Below are 12,923 nucleotides of genomic sequence, written 5' to 3'. Positions count from 1 at the left end.
ATGGCAGATCAGAATGGTGTTTTAGGTAGATCTTTCTTCCAGCAGTGTGCATGGAGGTGGGAGACCAGTGAAGAGATTATCTCAGTGGTCCAGGGAGAGAGGATGTGGGTCCAAGGGTATGATCATTAGTGAATAGAGCCTAGAACAGACTTTGGGCAGTCCAAGGAATGGATCTTCTCTATGGTTGGTAATGGTTATAAGCCCTCGGGAATCCCCAAATTGCTGTGTACCATCATAGGAGGTAGGACCAGGAGAACTAGAACTGGAGGACTGGGCCTGAGAAGATTGTGTACCAGGCCAAACACCACTCCCCTGGTCCTCTCTCATGGTTTTTGTTTCATTTAGTTTTCCCACCCTCTTCACTGATTTACCTGGCTAGTCCCTCATTTAGGATGGTCTTGGCAACTGGGCCTTCTTCCAGATTACATTGCCATAGTACCAACACTTCCTCCTGTGAACAAAAATTAATCTTACTTAGGTGTCATGAAGATGGGGGTTTATCAGATCTAATGTTGGGGTGAAACAGTTGATGGGAGACTGGACAGTGATGCCAGTGAACTTGGAGCTGATGTAACTGTGGGAACAGGAAGGAGGACAAGTGATGTCGGAGAGGCATTTGGAAAGAGCTGAATTTACAAATTGCCAGTGTTAAAGAACAAAATTCAGCAGGGTAAATTTGAAGATCTAATTGCCTTTATTAAGAGATTCATGAGTCAGGAAGCATCCCATCTAGCAAGGGGAGGGGGGAGTTGTACAAAACGCTTGGTTTTTATAGGAAGTAGGGTGGGGCAAGGAAGTTATTAGCAAAGAAGAAAAAAAGAAAAGAAAAGATTGTTTCAGGCAAGGTCACCTTCCCTTAGGGGGAAGGGCAGAGGTTCTTATTAGGTGGATTACATCATCTTCCTTTGGGGAATGGAGTACTTAGTTGGTGCTGACCAGAAAATTCCAGATTGATTGGCTTAAAATTCTACTGGGGGCGTTGAAACTGCAATTAAGTCTTGGTTTGTTACCTTGGGGGTGAGTGACTCCACCTTGGGCCTCTGGCTTTCTTCTAGCAAGGAGAACCTTGAAGTAGTACAGGGGGCTTTCCTGGGGAATCTGAGAGGGTATGGTTTTGAACAGAACCTGTGCATTTTTTCCCCTCCATTTTTAAGGATCCGAGGAGTATCAGAACCCAGCAGACCTGGTTTTGAATGAGGTGGGTTGGAGCTAAGATGAGTACGTCTTCAGGGAATGCTAGACTCTGCAACCCATCTCTGTAAACTTAATTTGCTGCCAGTTTGGTTGCGTTTGGAGAGGTCTTGCATTGTAGTGACTAGATCCTGTGAGCTCTGTGGTGGTATAGATGTGGGGCCATTGGGTCAAGGGGCAGGGCTAGAGTCTAGAGAAGAGAAGCCATCATGAGGTGTGGACCATGTCAGGTGTGAGGTGGAAAGTGTGTTGAACTGGGAGTTGAACAGATCTGGGTTCTTGTTGGAACCTTTTCCCTTAGGTTCCTTCATCCGCAAAGTGGAATTTAATAGCAAGGCCCTGCTCATCTCTCCAAACGACTGGAGAGTAGAAGTGCTTTGTAGCACATCTCTCTGTTACCACTTGTCCTTGTACTTTTCTTCGGGTGCTGAACTGGGCAGATTTCAGCATGAATACAGAAGCGCCAGCTTGGTGCTGGGATATGCTCAGATACATTCCCCTCTTCCTACTGTCCTTGTTTGCACTTCTAAGTGTCCTTTCTTCCCACCCTATTTGCAACTGAAGGGATGGTTTAGCTTTCCATCTGCTGGTCTAAAACATGCTACCAAAATTTGGAGGTGGATGGCATCCCAGCAAGGAAGAAAGCAGGGATGTTCAAGCCAAGGCTAGGGGCCGTCGGGCCTCTGAATTAAAATGTTATTTTCGCATGGCTTCTTTGGTTAACAGTGATTATGGATGTGGCTCCAGCATGCTAGGGCAGAGAGGTTCAATGTCATAAATCTTTGAAGTTCCTGAGGGAGGCCATGAGTTTACCGGAAATGGAATATGATGACCTTGAGGTCTTTTTTCAGATCTGCTGATTCGATATGTCTACATGTATCTGATTTAAAGGTTGCTCAAAGAAGATACCCTCTATCTTGGTGATGGGAATAGACACGCCAGATGAGAAAGGCCAAAGTGTTGATTAGAGTGGCTTGGCCACGTGAAACTAACTGTTGGAAAACTCAGTTAGGGTCAAAACTAGATTGATTAGCTGCCTCAAAAGAAATTAGACCCATCATTGGTTGGGGCTGGAGGATTCGCTCCCTTTAGTAGGTTTCTGGGTTTTTGGCATAGGGCTGTCATGAATCAGAGCCAGCCAAATGGAGCAGTTATAGGGGAATCTGCCCCAAGAATCTGCTCATCTCACCTTGGCTGTGGGAAAAGTAAGAATTAACTGTGGGGCTCAGTGTTGTATTTTTGCTTCTCTGTTTAGCACGTTAGCATGAAGTATCTTGGCTATTCCAGAATCTCAGGAAGGCTGCTGTCATGGCTCTTAGGTGACTCCAGAAATATTGAGGACCTTTCCAAGGTGGTTGGGGACCCCTGTCTGCTCTCTGTATACTGTAGCTTGTGAGAGTGTAGCCTTTGAGGGGCCTGATGCTGGGTAACTGAGTGCAACCTCCAACTTGATCCCTTGTTTAAGGTAACTTTACTGCTGGGTCAGCGGTAGAGAATACCAGCTTTGTTTCTTTCCTTCTTGGATTGCTCCTGAGGGGTGGGGTGGGGAGTAGGGATAAATTAATGTTTGGATGATTGAGAGTCCAAATTGACAGTCCTTGTCCCAAGCCATTCAGGTCAGATGTATTTCAGAAGTCAGAAATTTTTGGATTTCAGAAAGGTAATACAGGGGCACCTGGATGGCTCAGTTGGTAGAGCACTTGACTCTTGATCTCGTGGTTATGAATTCAAGCCCCATGTTGGGTGTAGAGCTTACTTAAAAAAATCAGAAAGTAATACAGTGAATGTGGGATATTTTATATATACTCCCAGTGGGATCTGGGGTAATATCCTATAATCAAAAGATTATTATTATCATTATTATTATTATTCTTTTAAAGATTGATTTATTTTAGAGAGAGAGATTGAGAAAGAGAGCATGAGCAGGGGGAGGGGCAAGGGTAGAGGGAAAGATAGAATCTCCAGCACACTCCCTGCTGAGCCAGAGGAGCCTGATGTGGAGCTCAATCTCACGAACCCCGAGATCATGACCTGAGCTGAAATCAAGAGTCAGATGCTCAACCGACTGAGCCACACAGGTGCCCCCCAAAGATATTATTTTTTATGGAAGCCATATGAATACTCATCATAAGTGGAATAAGTAAGTCCATAAATAGTCTCAGCTCAGTTCAAGTCATACTTGCTACCAAATTAGCTTTGAAAAAAACCCAACTTCCGGTTTTTAGAGCTTTTTAGATTTGGTGATTACCGGTGAAGGATTATGGGCCTGTAATTGTCATTGATTTTGCACTATTAATCAAATTGATCCACAGGGAGAAAGGCTCGTTCTTGGTGGATATTTCCTTGGCTGGGTTCTCTAATCAGGTATTTTGCGGGTAATGGACTCCTGGCCACATTCCTTTCAAGACCCTTTCTCTTTTCCATTCTTCTTTCTCTTCCTCTTGGTAGGGATTCAAGCAGGTGTCTTTCTTTGTAATGATTTTCCTTATAGTGCCCTTTATTTCTAAATGTAGATTTTGAGAGAACCGAAGAGCCAAATGCTAAAGAATATACACATGACAGAGCCAAACAAGTGCGTAATGCAGATTACTTATTTTTTTAAAGATTTTATTTATTTATTTGATAGAGAGATAGAGAGCACAAGTAGGCAGAGCGGCAGGCAGAGGGAGAGGGAGAAGCAGGCTCTCCGCTGAGCAGGGAGCCCGACGTGGGGCTGGGTCCCGGGACCCTGGAATCATGACCTGAGCCAAAGGCAGCCGACTTAACTAACTGAGCCACCCAGGCGCCCCATAGCAGATAACCTATTTTAATAAACCTATTTTAATAAATGCTCACAGCAAGATAGGGACACACATCAATGACTTTGTAAACCACACCATTAAATCACTGTAGAGGAAGGAACTCCACAGATATGAGTTTCATTCTTTCATTAATCCTTAGTCCTGTTGAATGTCTCTGACTCCTATAGTAGTCCAGGCCAAGGTCAAACAGTCATCATATCTGGCTGCCAGGAGTGGTTGAATCTCCTGGGGCATTTGTTAAACATGCAGATTCCTGGAGTCCCAGACTTTTGAGGTCAGCATTCCTAATGGGGGAGCCCAGGAATCTGCATGTTCAACCAGTTGCTCTGAAGGGGTTTCTTTGTCTCCCTTGAGAACCAGTGCTTTGATGAAGGTCATACAGATGCAGTTTTTCTATAACCCAGGCCTAGGTCAAACCAAGTAGCATGGAACTGATTTGACTCTTAGAAGGACAAGGTTCTTCTTGTTTGGTTTACCCTGGGAAGGAGAATAGAAGAGTAGAACCACCTGGTCATGGTCAAGCCAATCAAATGTGGGGGAGGAAAAATAATTTTGCCTCTGCCCTTCTAGGTTCTTTTTTTTTTTTTTTTTTTTGGAAAGAAAGATTCCTTTTATAGGTTTATTTTTTTTTTAAAGATTTTATTTATTTAATTGAGAAAGAGAGAATGAGAGACAGAGAGCACGAGAGGGAAGAGGGTCAGAGGGAGAAGCAGACTCCCCGCCGAGCAGGGAGCCTGATGTGGGACTCAATCCCGGGACTCCAGGATCATGGCCTGGGCCGAAGGCAGTCGCTTAACCAACTGAGCCACCCAGGCGCCCCCTTCTAGGTTCTTGACTGAGACCTCCCCCCCTCTCCATTGATAAGAGTGTCTAGAGTTTGAGTCATCCTTTTCTTGGTACAGAGGGGGAGCCATTCTTACACATGGAGATTTTCTTTATAAATGTAAATGTGTCCTACAAAAGGGTAACTTCTCACTTTTCAGTGCTTTTCCTATGTCTATTGTTTCTTAAAAAAATAATCAGCCTAAAATAACCCTTATGCCAAAGAGACATATTTCAGGGTGGCAAATTCTGCTCCCCTTCAAAATCAAAGGGAGGCTTGGAGCCTGGGCATGGCAATATTGGTAGGGTTGCTAGATAGAATGCAGGAGGCCCAGTTAAATTTGAATTTCAGATAAACAATGAATAATGTTTTTATATAAGTATATCCTAAATATTGCATGGAACATACTTACACAAAAACATTATTCGCTGTTTATCTGAAATTCAAATTTAACTGGGCCTCCTGTGTTTTTATTTGCTAAATCTGGCAGTGCTGGGTATTGATTAACCCACCCTTCCCCGTGGGAGGCAAACCAGATGGCATTTATGTACTTGGTCCCATTCATGGAATACATTTTTGTTTGTGTTGGGTTAAAAGCTTCTCAGACTGGCTACTATATCATATTGATATTGAAGGGTTGAAAAATTGAGTCTTGTTCTAGAGGTTAAGAGGAAATGTTCTAGAGGCAAAAAAAAGGCCTAAGAAAGGCTTTTTCCATCTTGCCCCCAAACACTCCTTCACTCTCTATCCCTCTCCCTCTCCCCCACTGTATCTCTCTCTCTCTCTCTCTCTCTCACACACACACACACACACACACAAACAAATGTCCACACACCTAGATGCCTGTGCAAACAGAAACACGTTTGGAAAACCACCTGCTTGCCTTTTTAAGTTTTTATATTGCATTTTTCATGTTAGAGTTTGGTTATTTATTATTACTATTATCATTTTACTGTTGTTATTGAAGTAACATTGTCTAACCGTGTCCAGTACTGCTCTTGATAACCATACTTAACTCTTTTTTAATTGCAGATCTTTCTCCTGGCCTGCCCTCCATGTCCTGGGGCTATCGTCGTCTTCAAGTAAGGGAAAATTGGTTTTTGCTCTGTTGCCATTGCTATTCCGAATGTTCTGTCTTTGTGATAACCAAGGGTGATGAGCACATTGATGTGAACATCTTGGGCCTGCCCCCGCTTTGTCTCTGGGCTTCCCAAGGAACAAAAGTCTATGAGGCCCAGTGAAACGTGGGGATATTATATGCAGAGATTTGGCTTTGGTCAAGCCCTGACAAGTCCTTTTTAGTGAGTGTTTGTGGTGGTGGTTTATGGCCAAGTCCTGCTCCCTTGGAAGGTTGCTGGCTTCCTGCAGTTTCTCTCGAGAGCATGCTGGGGGCCACGCGGCTTCTCTCCTCTCGAGAATCATTGCCCTGTGGTCCTGCTGCTTCCCTGAGGAGCTGATTCTTCACTTTGAAGACCTTTGTTCTTATGTTTCCGTGGTTTTTTTTTTTTCCCTTAAAGTGCAAATTAAAGTGAGGGGAAGAAAAAAATCACCTTTACAAGTCCTGACTTTCTTAAAAATAGCAAGCATCAAATCCATTAAAGTGTACTGCAGGCAAATCATGTTTATCTGAAGGCAAGTTTGCTTAAAGGAAATTCTCAAGAGTCCCAGAACCCTCCTTTTAACCACAAGTTGTGACCATCTCGCTTATCAAGCCTTTTAATTGGAATTGCTAATGAGCAGCTAAATTGACCAAATTAATTCCATCTCTTTCCCCCTTCCCCGGCCCCCATTTTGGAGCTGTTCCTGAGCAGAGGAGACAGGAAGTGAGGGGCCCAGCAGATCCTTGGGTAATCGAAGAGTGGTGTAAATGGCTTTCTGATTTACTTAAGTCATTAAAGTGTTAGATAGGGGGAAATATACCCCATTTGCTGCTTCTAACAGCTCCTTGGAATAGCCACTTAGTCTTTTGCCTTAGGTGAGTAACTTTAGGCTGGATGAGGGCAAATGGATCCTGATTTCACATATCTTGTACTTGAAAAGCTCCTAAGCGGAAGGCTATTTAACCGTTTCCCTCCCTTCACTTCCCAAAATGAGCTCTATTTTTCAGTGTAATGTTTTAAAGTAACATTTATTGGTTTTATTTCATAATTATTAAAGTAACAATTCTCATTAGAGGAAATACAGAGACACACAAAAAAGAAAATAAACATCACCCTTAATCTACCACCAAGAAATAATTTTGGTTACTGCTTTTTTTTTTTTTTTTTTAAGAAGCAGAGATCATATTTAGGATTCTTACTGTATCTTTTCTAAATTTAACTCAATTTGTATATATGTGTATGCATATGAAAATACATAAACATGACTGCGAAATTTCTTTTTTTTTTTAGAGTGGTTCTATTTTTTTTCTTTTGTCCTTGTTTTGTTTGACTCCTACCTCTGCCTTTCCACACCTGCAGGTTACCAAACCAGTATGTATCCTTCCAGATTTTTCTCCACGCTCATTAGGTGTACACACACGCACAGGGATTTTGGAATGTTTTACTGTTGTTGTTCACTGCTTGTTTTACAAAAATAGAATCTTACATATACTGCAATACATCTTGCTTTTTCACTCAACAATATCTCACGGGGATCTATCAAAGTTTATTGGTATACCTTATTCCTTTACAAAGCTGCAAAATATTTCATGGATGCACAACTTAGCCATTCTTCTCATTCCTTTTTAAGATTTTATTTTTAAGTAATCTCTCTGCTCAACATGGGGCCCGAACCTCCGACCCTGAGATCAAGAGTCCTGTGGTCCACTGGCTGAGCCAGCCAGGTTTTCCTAGCTCTTCTTCTATTCGTGAATGTTTATATTCATGCTTTCCATATTGCTGCCACTATAATCAATGCTGAAATCAACATCATTGGGCATATGCCCTTAAATACTGGTGCTTTCAATTTATACATACACACACACACACACACACACACACACGAATGTTTACATGTAAATATACATATTTATGTTAATAGATATTTCCATACTGATATACAAAAATAGGCTGTTACAATTCACTTTCCCCGTTTGTATGTAATATATGAGATTATTCTTTCTTCATATCCATACCAGCATAAGGTGTTATGATTCTTTTATAATTTTTGACAACTTAATGGATACATTTCCTTGGCTACTAATGAATTTCAGTATTTTTTTAATCCAATTAAATTTGTTTTTTGAATTGTCTGTTCATACCATCTGCCCCTTTCTTATGGGTTGCTTAGGTTTTCTTAATTTGTAAGACTTCTTTGTATATTTTGGATATTGGCCCTTTGTCTATCAGCATTATTATTATAGATATTTTTCCCAAATCTGTATGTGCTGACTTGGCTGATGGTATATTTTTCTATGTGTTTTTTTTACATTTTTTCATATTCAAATATGATTACTTTCTTACAGCTTCTGGATTCCCGGTTTTAGTTAAGATGATTTTCTTAAAGATGGCTAGCTAGTTGTGCTAGCATGATATATTACATAATCCCTACTTTCCCCTGTGAACTGAACTACCATTTTTGTCACCTATTAAACTTTTTATATATGAGGATCCATGCAAGGATTCTCTATTCTGTTCCATCTGTTTGTCTGTCTGTGCACTCAAATCATGTTGATTTGATTACATTAGCTTAAAAAATATTTTTCTTGTCTATTCATCGGCATTTTTTTTCTTACATGTAAATTTGAAGATCACTTTTATTCAGCCCTCCCCACCAGCCCTATTTGGATTCTAATTAGAATTGCATTAAATGTATATTTCAGTTTTTGTGAGAACTGATGTTTTAAAATCATGTAGCTCTTTTAATCCAAGAAATGGTATTTTTTTCCATCTGTTCAGATCTCGTTTTATGCCTTTCTTGATACATTTATTCCTGAGGAATTAATAGCTTTTCTGTCCGAGTTGAATATTGCTCACCTTTCCATTCCTAAGTGCTTCTTGCTAGACTAGAAAAAGGTTATTGATTTTAACAGTAGTCCTCATATCTAGCCATCTTCTCTTGTTAGTTTTGGTAAAATTTATTTTTATTTTATTCCATCTTTCCGATGGTTACACCAGTAATTTTCTTCGGTTTTTTCTTTTGCTTGAAACTCAGAGTGAAATAAAAATGGAGCTGGTGGGCCACTGTGTCTAAACGGATTTTAAATGGAGATTGTTTCTCCATATTTGCTGTTGGTGTTGGTTAAATAGCCCTATTACATGTGAAGAGTTTCCACATGTACTTAGAGATATTTTCAAAGAATATGGTTCCTGCATTTTATCAAATGCTTTTTCATGTCTGTTGAGTATGGGTTTTTTTGTTTTTTTTTTTTCTGTTTAAGTTTTTGATACAGTGAATTATGTGGATAAATTTTCTGGTTTCGAATTACTCTTATATACTGACGTAAGTCCTGCTGGTCACAGTATATTATTTTGATGCATTGCTGGATTCCATTTGTCAATCCTTTGTTTAGAACCCTTGCTTCAAAATTCATATGTGAGATGGGAGTCATTTTTTGGGATTCTTTTCATCAGGTGTAAGGATTAAAATGGAATTGCAGAGCACTTCTTTTTCTCTGGCCTGGAATAATTTAATTACCCTTAGAAATTACATGTTAATTTTTTTTTACCTTTTTAAAAATTATTTTTCTTTCCTTTCTTTTGTTGTTTTTGTTTTTTTTTTTTGACATTATTTTTTTTTTTTTTTTTTTTTTTTTAAAGGTCAGGTAAAACTCAACTGTGAAGCTCCTCTGGTCCTAGTGTCTTCTATGGTAATTCATCTATTCAGATCCTTGGGTCAATTTTGGTCATTTATCATTTACTGGGGAGTTACCTGTTTCTTCTGAGTTTTCAGGTTTGTTGCCATGAATTCAGTGGAACATGTAGTAGTCTCTTATTTTATAATTTTAAAAACTCTCTCCTCATCTGTAGTCATGTCTTCTTTCTTGGGTTTAATCTTGTCTGTTTTTGTGTTTTCATTATTTATAGTTTTAGTCAGGTTAGTAAGTACTTGATCTATTTTTGGTTGCTTTATAGAACCTGGTTTTGGAGATATATATATATATATATATAGTTATATATCTACACGGTCAAAAGGTGTGTATTTATTCCTTTCCCTTTTGCCTTCTTTAATCCTCATTTTCTATTCTGCTTTATTTACTTAATATCATGTTTTCCCCCATTTTATTACAAACTCATCATCCACATCATTTTAAAATTAAACTTTCTATATTTTGAGATAATTATATAATATAATGAATATGATATCATAATACAGATGCAGTTGTAAGAAGACTACAGAGAGATCCTATGTACCCTTCACTTAGTTTCCTCCAGTAGTAACTTTTGCAAAACTGTACTAAAATGTGACAACCAGGATATTGACATTGGCACTGTCAAGGTATAGAACAGTTCCATCACCATGAGGGTCTTCCCTGTTGCCCTTTTATTTTTTAAAAAAAATTTTTAAAGATTTATTTATGAGAGAGAGAGAGAGTGAGCATGAGCAGGAGGGGCAGAGGGAGAGAGAATCTTAAGCAGACTCTGTGCTGAGTGTGGAGCCCAACGTGGGGCTCGATCCCATGACCCTGAGATCACGACCTGAGCTGAAACCAAGAGTTGCATGTTTAACTGACTGCGCCACCCAGGTGCCCCTCCTGTTGCCCTTTTAGAGCCACTCTCATTACTCTCCCACCTGTATCCTGTCCCTGACCCCTGACAACTCATCTGTTCTCCATGTTTGAACCTTTGTTATTTCAAGAATGCTATATAAATGGAATCATACAGTATGTTACTTTTGGGATTGGCCTTTTTTTTTTAACTTATAATTCCTTGCAGATCCATCCAAGTTTTTATCATACACCTATTTTTTCATGGGTGCATACTATTCCACTGTGTTGAATTACGACAGGCAGTGTGAAGTTAAAAATCAGTATTTTAGAAAATAGTTCTCAAGATAATAACTCCACCTTACTTTAGTATAGGTCCTTACTGTTTTCAAAGTACTTTGTCTTAAACGAGCTCATCCAATCCTTCAAATAATGCTGTGAGATAGGGACTATGTTATTCATACTACAAATCAAGCAGTTGGGGCCAAGAGGTATTGGATAGCTTGCCTAACATTACAGAGTGGCAGAACCAGGATTCCCTTCTTCCTTTCCTGCTAATGCTCATAATCAGGTTTACTGTGTGCCTAGGCATGGGGGGAAATACTTAACATGGATTATCACATTTAATTCTTCCAACAAACCTATGTGGGTGGCAGAAATGGTATCCCCAGTTACATCAAGAAAACGGAGGCTCCAGGGGCGCCTGGGTGGCTCAGTCGGTTAAGCGACTGCCTTCAGCTCAGGTCATGATCCTGGAGTCCCGGGATCGAGTCCCGCATCGGGCTCCCTGCTCGGCAGGGGGTCTGCTTCTCCCTCTGATCCTCTTCCCTCTCGTGCTCTCTGTCTCTCATTCTCTCTGTCTCAAATAAATAAATAAAATCTTTGGAAAAAAAAAAAAGAAAAGAAAAGAAAACGGAGGCTCGGGAAGTTGAAGTGACCTCAGTGTTTTCTGCTATTTTGCTGTTCTGTTATTATTTTAGGAGGTAGAACCATGAAGCATCCTATTGAACACTGCACAAATCTCAGTGTACACAGATGGGCACCATTGTGGTCTTTATGCCAGTATGTTCTGGAGGTTGCATTGACTAGCTCTGTATACCCATCTCTTGTTTTTTCTATTGGCCCTTTGCTGTGCCAGCCAAGCATGAGTTTGTCTGCTTCCCAGCTAAGCAGGGGCTGGCGTGTTCTTCTTGGAGGCGTGCCCAGACGCCGCAGGAAAGGGGTATGGTGTGCCCAGGAGGCCGCATGCCCCATGCTGGGCATGGGCTGGCAATTCTTTTTGGGGTGGGGAGGGGGCGGGATTCTCCACAGGGTTCCCATGGTGCACTTGACAAGAGGGAATGGCAGCTCTCCCCAGTGTTCTGGCTGGGTCCCAGAGTGCTTCATTTATGTGCCCCTCAGTTGACATGCGACTGGCTAAGTCTGCAGCTAAGAAAGGCTTTCTCAGCAGCAAGCATGTATGCAGAGGATAGAACTGAGGTCAGCAGGGGTTGCTACCTGGCCCACCATCACAGCAACCTTGGGCACGGTGCTCTTTTGATCGCCAGTATCTCTAACTCCTAGAATTCCAGCCTGGCAAGCTTTTGGCTTCTGAAGGTTTCTACTCCCTTCTCTTCTTGGCTCCTCATCTCTGTGGATGCTCGTATAGCAGCACCCGAATTGCTTGTTGTGTTGTGTGTGGACTTGCAGCACTGTTCTCTGTCTCTTTGAATCTGAGCCATTTTCTTTTTACTCATTTTGGCTGTTTTGAGTGGTTCTTCCCTGAAGAGCCATATCCCGGTACCTTCGATATCCAGGCCACAGAATTCTTCCTCTCACTCAGGTTTGAGCAAAACCCGTATATTCTTAGAGACCCTTCTGTGTGTACTATCCTGCTACGAACTTCAAAAAAAGTTACCTGTCTCAGTCACCTTGATCGCACATACCCAGTCCCATAATATGAACCAGCCTGCCTCGCAGGTTTGTAATTAATTAATTAATTAATTGAAGTATCATTGACATATTATATTGGTTTCGGGTATATAACATAGTGACGCAACAATTATGCATATTACAAATGCTCACCGGGGTTAAGTGTAGTTACCATCTGTCACCATACAGAGTTATTACAGTAGTATTGACTATATTTCCTATGCTGTACTTTTCATCCCTGTGACTTTTTTATTTTGTAACTTCAAGTCTCTACCTTTTCATCTCCTTCACCTCTAGTGCCTATCCCCCTACCCTCCTCCACTCTGGCAGCCACCAGTTTATTCTCTGAATTTATGAGTCTGCTTCTGATTTTTTTTTTTTTTTTTGGTTTGTTTCTTTGTTTTGCTTTTTAGATTCTACATGTAAGTGCAGTCATATGATATTTGTCTTTTTCTGACTGACTTATTTCATTTAGCATAATACCCTCTAGGTCCATCCGAGTTGTTGCAAGGGGCACGATTTCATTCTTTTTGATGGCCGAGTAATACTCCGTTGTCTATATAGACTGTAT

At 40.7% G+C, this 12,923-nt stretch overlaps 1 protein-coding gene across 1 annotated transcript in view; it reads left to right on the top strand.

Moving 5' to 3' along the window:
- TMEM164 (transmembrane protein 164) overlaps nt 1-12,923 on the top strand; it is a 157,070-nt gene that overhangs the window by 59,474 nt on the left and 84,673 nt on the right. Inside the window, exon 3 of the mRNA XM_044911814.1 lies at nt 5,848-5,897. Within this exon, the coding sequence (XP_044767749.1) occupies nt 5,848-5,897 (50 nt within the window). The remainder of the gene's footprint in view (nt 1-5,847; nt 5,898-12,923) is intronic.

Source organism: Neomonachus schauinslandi, chromosome X, assembly GCF_002201575.2.
Source record: "Neomonachus schauinslandi chromosome X, ASM220157v2, whole genome shotgun sequence".
NCBI classification, from domain to species: Eukaryota; Metazoa; Chordata; class Mammalia; order Carnivora; family Phocidae; genus Neomonachus; species Neomonachus schauinslandi.
The sequence above is the reverse complement of the archived record's forward strand: the minus strand, read 5'-3'. Positions and strand labels throughout refer to the sequence as shown.